The sequence below is a fragment of the Bombina bombina genome, chromosome 6 (genome assembly GCF_027579735.1).
Source record: "Bombina bombina isolate aBomBom1 chromosome 6, aBomBom1.pri, whole genome shotgun sequence".
Taxonomy (NCBI): Eukaryota; Metazoa; Chordata; class Amphibia; order Anura; family Bombinatoridae; genus Bombina; species Bombina bombina.
The window spans coordinates 259,248,228-259,263,417 of record NC_069504.1 but is presented as its reverse complement, the minus strand read 5'-3'; the positions used below and the strand labels follow the sequence as shown (position 1 = coordinate 259,263,417).

Below are 15,190 nucleotides of genomic sequence, written 5' to 3'. Positions count from 1 at the left end.
AAATTGTGAGAAACAAAAGAAATAATACCAACAGTAAATACGTCCAGCTTAAACAAAACAAAAATAAGAATTTAAACATAGAAAGAAATGTTCTCAATACATACTTGAAAGGGAAAAAGGGTAGTTTCAAATGCAATAATAAAAAGTGCAAGATGTGTGATTATATCACACATAACACTTGTTCTTTTAGATCTAACACCACTAATAAAACGTATCCAATTGGTAGTAGAATGACATGTGCATCAAACTACGTGATATACTTACTTTCTTGTTTTTGTGGGTGTCAGTATATAGGGCGTACTTGTAGGCGCCTTAGTGTTAGATGGTCGGAACACCATAGAAATATCAAAAATAATCTCAAAACACACAGTGTACCTAGACACTGTCATCAAAAACATAATGGTAATAAAAATTGTTTCAACATCACCCCCATAGAATTTATTCCTAAGTCTGATTTATACAATCGTTTTTTCAGACTTAGACAGAGAGAGACCTTCTGGATATACAGACTCCAGACGTTATATCCAGTTGGTCTCAATATGAACATAGATTTAGCAGCGTTTCACTAGTATTCTGCTTTGTAGAGCTTTTAGGATTGTTAGTGATATTTGCAAAAAGTCCAGCCCACTATAGGAGAGCTTGACAATATAAAGTGTGTTGTATAATATACTTGTGGATAATCCTTAGTTTTCATTAATAACATCTCCCTATTAGATCATGTCACAGTGATAATATGTTAGGTTTGATTTATTTAACATCACTATTGTATAGACTTGCCAACTCTCTATTATGGTGTAGACATGAATGAATTACTACTATTAGTCGAATATCAGTCTCAATGTAGATTTCTCTGTGTATAGATGAGGGTCAGTATTATTATGCTGATTTAACAGTGTTTATTTCATTCCATTGGGTTTATTTTATTTTTTCATTAATTATTATTTATTATTTATTGATTATTATTTTTATATTGTCACCAAATCGTATCAAATGCCACATATGTCACAATTTAAAGCCTTATAGACTTATTAATTATCTAATATGGTGTAGACATAAACGAGTCACCATTGGTCCAATAATAGTTACATTGCAAATATTCTCCATTATTATGTTGCTCCAATGGTGATTATTTCACAATATCGGGTTAGCTTAAAACTGCAGGTAAATCTGTTTTTTCACTGGTATTAACTTGTAACAAATGCCATATCTGTTGTTTATGATATAGATTACTAGTATATATTTTCAAGGTATTATAGGACTTTTTCTGTGTTTATCGCTATAACAACTATGCTAATGGGGGAGTGGGTGTTTCGAAGTAAAGCGTTTCCATTGGTCCAGAGGGGTATTAATACAGCAGGTGTGTGTAAATGATTATTACAGCCTGATGAAACGGCTCTGTGTAGCCGAGAAACGCGTTGCTAGTTTCTTTTAACACTTTTAATAAACCTTTTAACTTTTACCCCTTTGGAGTCCATATCTTTGTTACCGGAATTAAGCTTTTGGGTCCTGTGGTTTTCGAACTATAATACCACCCGCCCTGCGTATCTCACTCAGTATTCATTGAATACGGGTATCCCACTGTGCTTCCAAGGGAGGAAGGTGTGTATCCAGATCGTCTTTGGATTGGTGGAGCGGCCGTGAGGAACAAGGTGTGGACGTGTCCTCATACCTGATTGGTTGAAGGGTCACACGTGACCGCTTGGAGTTTTGATCGATTGCTGGTCTGCCGGGCGACGAACAGGTCCCGGTCTGCTGTGTCTGGCGCAAATCAGTGCCGCTCCGTTTGTGAGTATACTCATCGTTGCTTGTTGCTATTGTCTCTTGTGCTTACGTTATCACCCTATTGGCGCCTCTTTTCATTCCATTCAGGATTTGTTTTTACTTAAATATATATATATACATGTGAAGGGTTATTCAGGGATTCCTGACAGATATCGGTGTTCCAATGTAACTATCGCTAATTTTGAAAAACAATGGTTTGGAAATAGCAAAGTTCTACCTGTATTTATTGCCCTATAACTTGCAAAAAAAGCAACAAACATGTAAATATTGGGTATTTCTAAACTCAGGACAAAATTTTGAAACTATTTAGCATGGGTGTTTTTTTGGTGGTTGTAGATGTGTAACAGATTTTGGGGGTGAAAGTTAGAAAAAGTGTGTTTTTTTTCCATTTTTTAATCATATTTTATATATTTTTTATAGTAAATTATAAGATATGATGAAAATAATGGTATCTTTAGAAAGTCCATTTAATGGCAAGAAAAACGGTATATATTATGTGTGGGTACAGTAAATGAGTAAGAGGAAAGTTACAGCTAAACACAAACACCGCAGAAATGTAAAAATAGCCCTGGTCCCAAACAGTCAACAAATGGAAAAGTGGTCTGGCCACTAAGTGGTTAAATGTCCTTAACAACAAACCTTGAATAGAAAGCTATGGGATAACAATGCTCTGCCCATTAGGTGGAGCTGTCACACATGTATAAAACTGCTCTAATAAAGAAACTTATAGTCTACTCCTCAGTACCAGGGAAGGTATTTGCAATCTAGAAAATATATGAACATATTAAAAATTAAAGCAAATAAATAAATCTAGCACTGATATTCCTGAATGTCCTTTCTTTCCCTGTCAAGTGGCAGTATATATATATTTTTTACTTTACTTTAAAACCCTTATCTGTAAAGTGTACCAAGTAAGCCTGTTTTTAGTGAAGTGGCAGCAATATATGAAAGAAAACATAAGCCATTTTAACAGGAGAACATGCTGAAATGTTCTGCTTTCTGCACTATATTGTTGTTCTACTTAACTGGGAGTTTTGAATAAATTGTGTAGTGTCTAGCTTTGCAGTAGTGACTTAAATTTAATTTTATATTGTGCAGTTATTTATGCTATTTTTCTATGTTTTGGGAAGCCATTTAATAAGTTAATTTTCAAGCACTTTATTTTTCCCAGTTGTGTACTTTTAATGTTTAAAATTTGAATAATCGTGTTCAGTTTATACCAAATTTGTTTAGAAATTGTCAGTATATGGCTGGGTTATAATACAATATATTTAATAATTATTCTTTAAAATAAACCCCCAATAAAATGCATATACGAAACAATTAAAATGAATATAAATTCCTAAATTCTTTATATTAGTTAAATTTATAGACACATTGAATTATATTTATAGGAACCAGGTTATGAATCAAACTATACACTTTTATGCTGTTATAATATGCTATACAAAGATCATAACAATTACCTTATTCAAAATAATCTCCCAAATCAGAGTTGGATTTAAATATCACAATGAGATGCCAAGGTATGGTTTGTTAACTTCCAGACAAATATTTAGCCCACAAATGATTCTATACAACTCTAATTAAAACACCAGAAGTTGTATGTATTCTAAATGTAAACAGCCAGTTTATGTGCCAATTTATCTAAGCTGAAATAAATTCTTTAGCAGCAATAAGGAAAATTTTAAAATATATTTATATGGCTACAATTATAAATTACTTGGCAAACAAAAGATTAGTTTTAAACCACACAGGATTATGAATGCAAGCTAAAATACAAGGTTTTTTTTTTTTGCCCTTTTAAAATTACTAACTGCAATTTGACTATAGTCTTAGAATACCTTTGATTTACATAAAAATATGGAACAGTCGTCACCAAATAAGCCAATTACATTTTTCAGCTTCCAGAGTTTCTTGTGGGTCATCTATGGTGGGTTTACTCACAATGTGCATAGGTATAGACTTCAAGAATTGTTAATCTTTGTTTGTTCAAGAAAGTGTCCCCAAATATGGCAGAGAATATGCTTGGCACCAAAGCCTATGTATTTTCTTTTCAAAAGTTAATGCTTCTTTTAGTCTGTGTTTTTTCTGTGCAGTGAGCTGTCTGGACCTTTTTTCCAAAAAATAAAGAATTCCTCCCCCGTTTCTTTTATCATTCCCACAAGATTTAGGATTGGCCCTAACGGAGCTGAGCATTGATTGGCTATTTGGATTTGCATGTGTTTTAAACAGTCAATTCGTTTGGCTGTGATACCAGTTTTAATCCCCTAGGGGGCAGCAAACAACCGCAATGCAGATCTCATCATCATTATTGCTAACAATTTAATACATACTTATAAAGTGATTATTTAACATATTATAACTTTTAGCATTAATAGACCTCTCTTGTCAGCATCTATATTTCATTTAGCATAACAGAAACTGTACAATTTGACACCACACACCAGTATTTTATCAATTTCTATGATAAAATAGAAAATATCCATGTATATCCATGTTCTATGGCTAATATTCATAGGACATCTTCTTGTCTGTAAAATAAAGAAACAATGTTGTAAAAATGTCAAACATTTATACATCTATTTGCAGTATTTATCAAGCTCAGCAAATATTTATCCAATATATTACTATTAGTCACTGTGTCTCAGATTTTCAGCTTCCAATATTACTCTTCTTAGGCATAGACAATCTCCCAGATTTTTATGTGTATGATATTCATTTGAGTATCTTAACTACCTTATTACTACCTTATTACTACCTTAATTATATAGATAATCTGTTATAAAAAATACATAGGTTAAGATATTTTGAAATCTTAATTCTTGGCTTCTATGCTTCCAAGGGACACATGGTTGGGCAGGATATGCAGCTCAACGGGGGATCGTTTAACATGTAGGTGGTAAAAACTACAATTCCATGAACATGTTTGTAGATTCAACCATTCTCACAGACAGACCGTCTATTCCCCACAGGGGGTCTGTGAGTTCTTTACCCATCTTGGGCAGGAAACTCCATATATGGACCTACACATCTGAGGGTTTCAAAATGCTAATATTTGCTTGAAGGAGCCCACTTATTTTATTTATACAACACTCTAAGGGGCCTATTTATCAAGCCGTCAACTTACTTGCATTCAACGGCACCAATACACTCGCCTAAGATCACCTAACTTTGCTGCCGCGGACCTGAATACGTTCTCCAAAGTTACCAAAAAAGCTGTCAAAAAGCCTCACAGCAAGTACGGGGCGATGAGCAGCGGACTGTTGTTAACTAATCTCTCCCGGAGCCCACCGCCACTCTAATAAACGTATTAACCCCTATCCTGTCACCCCTACACCGCTGCCACCGACATTATACTTATTAACCCATAATCTGCCGTCCCCAACGTTGCCGCCACTATATTAAATTTATTAACCCCTAAACCTAAGTCTAACCCTAACAACCCTAACTTAAATATAATTAAAATAAATCTAAATAAAACCTACTATTAATAACTAAATAATTCCTATTTAAAACTAAATACCTGTAAAATAAACCCTAAGCTAGCTACAATATAACTAATAGTTACATTGTATCTAGCTTAGGGTTTATTTTTATTTCACAGGCAAGTTTGTATTTATTTTAACTAGGTACAATAGTTACTAAATAGTTATTAACTATTTAATAACTACCTAGCTAAAATAAATACAAATTTACCTGTAAAATAAAACCTAACCTAAGTTACACTAACACCTAACACTACACTACAATTAAATAAATTAACTAAATTAAATACAATTACCTAAATTAAATTAGCTAAAGTACAAAAAAAAAACCACACTAAATTACAGAAAATAATAAACAAATTACAGAAATTTAAACTAATTACACCTAATCTAATAGCCCTATCAAAATAAAAAAAAGCCCCCCCCCCCCCAAATAATAAAAACCCCTAGCCTAAACTACCAATAGCCCTTAAAAGGGCCTTTTGCGGGGCATTGCCCCAAAGTAATGAGCTCTTTTACCTGTAAAAAAAAAATACAAACAACCCCCCAACAGGGGGTCTGTGAGTTCTTTACCCATCTTGGGCAGGAAACTCCATATATGGACCTACACATCTGAGGGTTTCAAAATGCTAATATTTGCTTGAAGGAGCCCACTTATTTTATTTATTATTATTTTATTTATTATCTACCAATAGCCCTTAAAAGGGCCTTTTGTGGGGCAAACAACCCCCCAACAGTAAAACCCACCACCCACCCACACTGATTGGATCAATCCAATAGGATTGTTGTATCATACTTTTCATTTCAAGTTAACTTATTGCAAATTCAGTGTATCAAATGGATGCCAACTCATTATATCAAATGGAGGTCACAGGTGTCTCCTTGGAAGGATGTGTTGCTGTTGGGTAAAGATAATGGAAAACTGATATTGATCACCAACTCTTTGATGTGAAAACATCCTGGGTGGATGGATTCCCTGAAGGAAGATTGATCATCAACAACCCTTTTAAGTGACCAATAAATGGCAATACACAAAGACATACAGATGGGAGATACACATTTGGAATGGGAATTTACAACTCCTTTGATGTACTATGGACTATAAACAAATTTGTGAACAACCATAAGCAACTCCTTTCATGTACACCAAAGGTGTAAACAGGCTCCCTCAGGTTGTTTGGTGAAGACAGCTGCTTACATGGCTTGGGGGAAGAGATGTATGAATGGGATAGAATGCATTTATACAGTATAAAAAGGGCTAATTTTTACACAGACTCACTCACTCATTTGCATACACACATACATAGACACTTACACACACAGACTTACACAGAAGCCCTGTACCTTTTCATTTTATGGGTATGCTACCAACTTGCAGACAGCTATATCTATGAACTCCATATTTTTGTTATTTTTGTATTTCTTTTTACCTAATTACATTATATTTTATTTGTATTAAGCTTGTATTGGCTGTTAAAATAAATCAGTTTTGCTTCAAAGAATCAGCCTTGTCTCAATACAAAGACATTTACAAATAACAGCTGAAGGCACACAAAGTCAGCAGATTCTACACTTGGCACCCCAGATGGGACGTGGATAAATCGCAAAAATCCACGTTATACCACTACTAAATCTCCTAAACTGAAGTATTGGAGCCTAAAGAAGTTTTCGTGGGTAAAGGAAATTCTCAAGTACTTAAGAATCATCCCCTGAGTGTGCAACTATCACGCTGGTTCATGAGTGCTGCCAGATCCTGAGGTTTTTCTCCAGAGACAGCTGAGATCCTGTGAAATACATCATCGGTGAGCAGACCTGCATATCCGGTGAGTATATGTTTAATTATTATTCTGCAAGTTCAAAATGTTTTGTTGTTGTTGTTGTTGTTTTCAAGTGCTGTGAATAGTTATTGAGCTGTTTAGTTGTTCAGTAGTTGCCGGCAGAGTAGGGCTGATCACCCTTGGTGACTGAAGTACCCCTAAGATCCAAAGGGAAAAACCAGACATCTCTAAGAGGTAATTAGTTGTGTATTGCTTCAATAGGAGATCCCTCTTGGCCCGGATCTAAGATCCAGATAGGATTAGGTTGAGGGGATACGGTCAGTCATAGGAAGGAGATAATTTCACTTATAAATTTGTTGAGTCTTAGTTTGTCTTTGGCTTTTTGTTTTATTTGGTGTGTTACTCCTTGGAAAAGATTGGTAGCTTAGCTGATATCAAGTCTTTTGTTGCTGTACAATAACAGTTTAATATACTTGTTGCATTTTGTGAATTGTGCTATATAGGAAGCATGGATATTGTTGAAAGGTACATTAAGAAGTATGCCTCTGCCACATACAAAACATGTGCAGATGATCCTTTAACTCATCAGTTTAAGGATGTTTTTGTTCAGTGTGATCAGCAAAATAATAAATCCAAGCATAGTTTTTTGTCTAAAAAATCAGAAAAAGAGAAGCTTAGCAATGTTTTATCTATGTTGCTTAGAATGAAAGAGATTGCTGAGAAAAAGGAGTTTGAATGGTACACAGAGAGAGTGCAGCTTAGAGAGCAATTGGATAAACTTGAGCAGTCTATAACTGTTGCATCTGCTTCTGTCATGAAAAATGAATGTGAATGTGATGTGCTGAGTGAGGAAGTTGACAGGCTGACTGAATTAAATAGTGAACTGGAAGAAAGGCTTGAAGAATGTGAGGAGATGTGTATATTGAGAGAGCAGCTAGTAAGCTCTATGGAAGAAAAGGAAATGCAGAGAGAAAATGTTGTTGCATCACTTAAGGCAGAACTGTTAGAGTCTAAATCACAGCTTTTACATAAGGAACAATGTATTTTGTCTCTGAAAGCACAGGGGATACAAGATAAATGTAACCATTACAGTAGTAGTCTAGCACATGTGTGTCCTTTAGAAGTATCTATAAACAAGAAGAGAGACAGATGCGCCACATGGCCCAATATTGTTTGATCCACACAAATATACGTTCAAGTAGTATTATATTAGACTCACAATCTTGAGAGCACTCAAATTAGTGCATTGGGAGCAGTCTGGGATCTATGACAGTCACCCAGCAGACCGGCCTCTTAGGGTTGATATGGAATTTCTGTGATAAAGATACAAAAAGACACAGAGGTGCCTATATGGCCTTGTACAGTCTTGCACCCAGGAGCAGTGATATAAGTAATAAGAAATATACTCACATTTGGTAGTGCATCCCTATTGATGCTATTCAAACAAGAAGGGATCAATACAGTCACCCAACAGACTATGACAAGGCTTCCACAGGAGGCAATCAGCAATTCCAATGGACCAGAGATAGAATCAAATAATCCACAATAGCAAATGTTTTGGTAAAAAAAGTTATAAACTTTACTAACAAGGATTAAAATCAAGCGACGCGTTTCTCAGCAACAAGCTGTTTCATCAGGCTTATAAAATATGTCTTAAACACTTGCTATATATACCCACATTTGTATCAACATGATTAGCAACACCTGTGAAAGGAGTGGCTGGAGGCAACTCCCTCATTTTTGAGCCTATCAGCATTCAATATAATAAAATGACAGTCAAAATTCAAAACAAATTTGAATGTTAATACAAACTTGCCATGTGAATTCATATTCTTCACAATTGTTACCTTTATGGATAATCATTATAAATTGTATAAAAGCAATTCAAACTATGTTTAATGGCACCATTCAGTGTGATAGCTGTTTTGGTCATGTACTTAAAAGTGCTTAAACTAGATCTCCCTATTGGTAAGTATAAGGACTATAAGTCTTTTTTAAAAACATTACTTACTTGATTTTAGATTGTGTAATGATGTTTGAGTAGTCAGAGTCATGGTGTGTTTGTATACAGCCTGGTGTTCCCTAATAGTCATTGCGCATGCGTGTGATGTCATACATCAATCACTGAGTTGCGCTATGAACGGATAATATATATCCCCGATCTATTGTGCCAGGAGGCATAAACGTTCCGATATCATCTGTCTATATAGCCCAAAAAAGATCTTTCTAGTAAATCTGATCTTGTTCGTAATAAAAATAAAGTACTATTCTAGTGCCGATAAAGAGTGCAGTGTCTTAGTAATAATGGGGCTTGTACTGTGTGTATGATTGGTCAAAAAGACTGTGTGTAGACTTAACATCAGTCAATAATGGTAGGATACGTCACAGGGGGTGTGTCCATTGGCTAATGAATGGATACTAAACGTATATGTTAGTCTCTAGATTCTAATGTAATAATCGACATATGGCTTATGACAAGAGAATGGTAACAACAAATTCATACAGCCAATCAGCGTGTTTATGATAGCTAAAAATAAGTGTCCGTGTGGATATTACTAAATAATTGCGTGTTTTACCTAATGTTAACAGTCCTATTAAATGAGTCAAATTCAAATAATAAAAACAACTATACAACTAAGATATATATAGTGGTTATATATTATAAAAGTGTACCGTATATGTGAATATCCTATAACTAGTGCTACCCGTGAAGTTTAGAGATATCAGTTTATCTTCCCATGTGTTGTGAGTTATATGATATAGTTCAATTCCTCATTGATAATAATGTGAAAATGTTAGTGTTTAAATATAATATAATTTGAATGAGTATATAATTGGAAAAATGATGTCATTAATATGATAGTATGTAGTGCTAAAATATTGTGTAATTACAAACTAAATCTTAAAAGTAATATATCGTTGTGAATAATGATAATATAAATCACATATAAAATAGTATAAATAAAAATAGTGATACTAACTTAATAAATAAAATAAAAACTAAATATAATATATATTCTCACGAGATCCACTATGATCTTTCGATTGTATATGTGTATTATGGTATGTGACAGATCCAATGTTATATATATATGTCAAAGCTAATCATACTACAAGTAATATTGATAATTAGTGTACAAGGACTAATGATGTGTTATATATAATAGGTAAAGGTATATAGTAGTATTACCTATAGGCATATTATCACTATGCTAGGAGAAGTACAAAAATCTATTTTATTACTGTGAAGATTGGTGATAGATTGCATAGCGACTAAAGCGATATACTGGAGGGCCATATACAAAGTGAAGGGGATAATGTCACTATGCAGGGGATATGTGTATGAGTCTAATCAATTGGCAGGGGGATGGGTGTAAGGGTGCATAATAACTCTGACAATTTTGTAAGGGAGCAAATTAATAGTTCAGGTGATCTCTCCCCTCCATTAATATGATAACCATTAGTATGTCTCAAAAAGTTCAATTGGGAGCACAATGATGATGGCACCCTCGTGCCAAATCACCATAGTCTACCTTAGTAAAAATTTGGAAAAAATCCGTGACTACAATAAGTATCAAATGGATGTTACTGAGTGGGACTACGCACACTATGTTTATTCTCGAGTCCCTATATCATATATCAAAAGCAGCCAAATCTACACATTCATTTAGTCCATCAGGTACCAAGGAATGTAATTTGTGTATCCAGTAAGTCTCTCTACGGCGCAAACTAAGAAGAGGGTTATGGCTATTACGAGAAATTTGTTCAATGGGTAAGATAGATAGTGTTTTTGCACTTCCTTTGTGTGCAAAAGCACAATGTCTTGAGAGGCTATGTTTGAGGTATTTCCTCTTGATGTTATAGATATGTTCGCTCCAACGTTTTCTAATTGTACGGTTGGTGCGCTCTACATATTGGGCCCCACATAAACAGTTTACTAGATAAACAACAAAAGTGGATTCACAGGATAGCCTCTTACTAATTTTAAATTGTTCCCCTGTTTGATGAGATGAGAATGTTTTAGTGCCACTATCAATGACTCTGCACATATTGCATTTGCGCTTCATACATTTGTATACCCCACTTTGAGGAATGAAGTTGCCTAGGAAATTCCTATTGAGGCCTACCTGATGATTTACACCCATAATCTTGTCTCTTACGATCTTACTAGGGGCCAATTTATTTTTAAGGGTAGGTGCCCTTCTATAGACTATTCTAGGTTTAGAAGGGATTAGTTTTTTGAGATGCGGATCATCGCAAATTATAGGCCAATGTCTCAATATAATTTTGTGGATCTCACGATAGTTACTATTAAAGCCGGTAATGAATACCGGTGTTTTATTGTATTCAGCAGATATTTTGTCCCTAGACCTCTTATAATTCTTATTTGATGTCAAGTAAGTATTCCTATCGTCATGTAGTGCCCTAAGGTATCCTTTCTGGATCAAATCCAGGGGATAGCCCTTTTCCAAAAACCTATCCTTCAAAATCAAAGATTGCTTTTTATAACTTTCAACCGTACTACAGTTACGTCTTATTCGCCTAAATTGTCCATAGAGCACATTCTTCTTCCAGGTGATATAATGTTTACTATTGAAATTTAAAAAGCTGTTACAATCAACTTTTTTAAAAAAAGTTTGACTTAATTGTACCCGTGGTAGAAAAAGACAAAGATAGATCTAGAAATTCAATTATGTTAGATTGAATATTGGAGGTAAATTCTAAATCAAATTCATTAGAATTAAGTGAGATGGTGAAGGTATTGGCTTCCTCATAGGTGGCCCTGAACAGAATAAGAAGATCATCTATGTAACGGCCATAGAACACCAGACTCGCACCCACAGGGGACCCATAAATGTGGGTCTCCTCAAATTTGCCCATATATAAATTGGCAAAACTGGGTGCGAATCTGGTGCCCATGGCCGTACCCTTAATTTGCAAATAGTGCTGACCTTGATAAAGAAAATAATTATGGTGTAATATAAAGTAAATTATTTCACTGATAAAATGTTGTTGTCTTAAAGGCATATATATATCAGTAGTCAGATATAATTGTATCACTGATAACCCCTTGTCATGAGGGATATTGGAATAGAGCGAACTAACATCGCTTGTAATCCACCACAACTCGTTATCGGTTTTAGTGATACCTAAGTTGTTCAATTTATTCAAAAGGTCTGTAGAATCCCTAATAAATGAGGGTAAATTAATAACATGTTTTTGCAAAAAGGAGTCCACATAAGCTGAAAGATGATCAGTCAAGCTGTCAATACCTGCCACAATCGGGCGACCAGGGGGGTGAGATGTATTTTTGTGGACCTTAGGCAAATGATAGTAAAACGCCACACTGGGGTTTTTTGGATAGAGGTATTCCTTCTCTTTTTTAGATATAATACCCTCATCAAACCCTTCCTTTAGGAGGGAGAAAAGTTGTTTTTGATAAATGGGGGTGGGATCTCTTGCTAATAATTTGTAATAGCTCTCATCCTTCAAGATCCTATCAGCCTCCAGAATATAATCTATCCTGGATGCACTAGGGATGCACTACCAAATGTGAGTATATTTCTTATTACTTACATCACTGCTCCTGGGTGCAAGACTGTACTAGGCCATATAGGCACCTCTGTGTCTTTTTGTATCTTTATCACAGAAATCCATATCAACCCTAAGAGGCCGGTCTGCTGGGTGACTGTCATAGATCCCAGACTGCTCCCAATGCACTAATTGGAGTGCTCTCAAGATTGTGAGTCTAATATAATACTACTTGAACGTATATTTGTGTGGATCAAACAATATTGGGCCATGTGGCGCATCTGTCTCTCTTCTTGTTTATAGATAACCCTATTAGGATCCTGGCCGGGTTCTCCACAGATTGCTGCCTTGCATCTCCTCTGTCTACCATCCAAAGATTAAAGACTTTAATCATTCTCACAGTTTTTAATGTTTTTAATATTTGAATAATAGTGTATCAATTGTGATAACAAATTGTATTTATCACACTGTTCCTTATTGGATTATCTACTTTAGATATACATTACACACATTATCATTACACACTATATTGAGTAATAAATCTATCATTATATCTTTATTTAACATATTATATTATCTCTAGGGCGCCCCCTATTCTTATATCCTTTAGAAGTAGATGGTACTGACAATCAAACTATAGATTTAGATGAACAGACCTCTAGCAACCCTGACAGTCCTTTGTTAACTTTAAACCAAATTCCCCCTATTCTAACTCCTCAAACAATAGGTAGTAGACAACGAATAGAATTCAGACACAAGACCCCTCAATCACTAACTAATCTGAATAGTGTTACTAACCCTGTGTCCCTCACAATACAAGACCGTACTAATCTGTGCCAAATTTTGGGTAAATTTGATACAAATGCATCACCAATAAGTTTATCTAATAAATTGGAGGCTGTAATCACACAGTACAATTTGGGAAATAAAGATGCATGTGCTTTACTTAGAGCGTGGTTGCCTTACCAGCTAGCCGCACAATTAAAAGCACCAGTGGGCACACACAGAGGTATAACAGCTGATTCAAACACAAACTGGGGAAATGTAGCTGAGAGAATAAAAGAATTGCAGCGCATCATGGGTGGTCGTGATGCTAGAGGTGCTAATGCATTAGAAAATTCTAGGTTAAAGAGAGGCGATGACCCAGTTTTGTTCTGTAATGATTATTTGTCACTATATAGAGCAACTTATAATTGCCCAAACATGTCTCATGATGACACAGATTTCTTATATTCCATGGCCAATAAATGTACTGCTGTAGATTATTCCATAAAAGTAGCTCTCAGAAATGCTAATTCATACCAGACATTTATAAATATACTTAAAGATTGGATTCAAGATACAAAAGATGACAAAACACACAGGAAAATTTCTGAGATTGTGAAAAATGAGGGTAAATCAAAATTTAATGGCAAATGTTATAAATGTGGGAATACAGGCCATATCATGAGAGACTGTAGATTACAAAAAAGATATAGTGATAACAAAAAAAACTCATACAGGCCAGAACACAAAAAAACAGAACACAATAATCAGAAACAAGAGAGAAGGGAGTTCCCTGATTCAAACCCATATGGCCCATTAATTAAAGAACTTGAGAAAATGAAAACAAAAATTGCAACACAACCTGAGGAGTATGAAATTCCTCTTCCAACCAACCCTTATAGAAAACAATAGGGATGTCAGGCCCCTGTCATGTCCCAAGTATGTCATCTGCAAAGGGATAAAGGTGGCAGGCCTAGTATCCAAGGTACGGTAGGGGGCCATCGTACACAAATTCTTGCAGATACTGGTGCAGCTGTTACACTAACTGACATTAACTTGACTACTGACCCTGACAGTGACCAAATATTCCTGCAAGGTTTTGGGGGGCAACTTGTACCATCAAAACACTCGCCCGTAACAGTTAAAATAGGAGACCTATTGTTGAAACACAGCTTGTGGCTTTCCTCTACACATGAGGGAACAATTATAGGATCAGATTTGATGAGAGCACATGGTTTGGTTGTAGATCTGTGTAACTGGATTTTGTGGAAGGGATCTAGGTATAAAGGAAATGTACATATAATTACTGACAATTATGGCATAGCATCAGTTAAAATTCCTGATGCTCTTGATCTTCCTTCTTTGTTACAAACTGATGACAGTATTTTAGCTGATATCTTGTTGCAGCATGGGGATGTGTGGGCTGTGTCAAAATCAGAATGTGGCAGAGTTTCTAACATGATGGTAAAGGTAGAGGGTCCTGACCCCCCTCCACAAAAACAATACAAATTTCCCACTGAAGCTATACCACATATTGAGAAAACAATTGAAAATTTATTGCCACAAAATGTCATTCGAGAATGCCAGTCCACTAATAATTCCCCATTGTGGCCAGTAAAAAAACCTAATGGTACATGGCGTCCCACAATTGATTTCAGAGCACTAAATAAATACACACCCCCAGTTACAAATGTTGTAGCAAAAATGCCTGATATGATGACATCACTAAAACCTACAAGTACAGTGTATAGTGTCCTAGATATTTCAAATTGATTTTTTGCCATTCCTGTACATCCAGACAGTCAATATAAATTTGCTTTCACATTCCAGAAAAAAACATTTACA

At 35.2% G+C, this 15,190-nt stretch overlaps 1 protein-coding gene across 1 annotated transcript; it reads left to right on the top strand.

Moving 5' to 3' along the window:
- The first annotated feature begins 7,556 nt into the window (after positions 1 to 7,556).
- LOC128664385 (posterior protein-like) lies at positions 7,557 to 14,257 on the top strand. Its single transcript, XM_053719217.1, has 2 exons — positions 7,557 to 8,127; positions 13,164 to 14,257. The coding sequence occupies exons 1-2, from the start codon at positions 7,557 to 7,559 to the stop codon at positions 14,255 to 14,257; spliced, it is 1,665 nt and encodes a 554-aa protein (XP_053575192.1).
- The last annotated feature ends 933 nt before the right edge of the window (positions 14,258 to 15,190 follow it).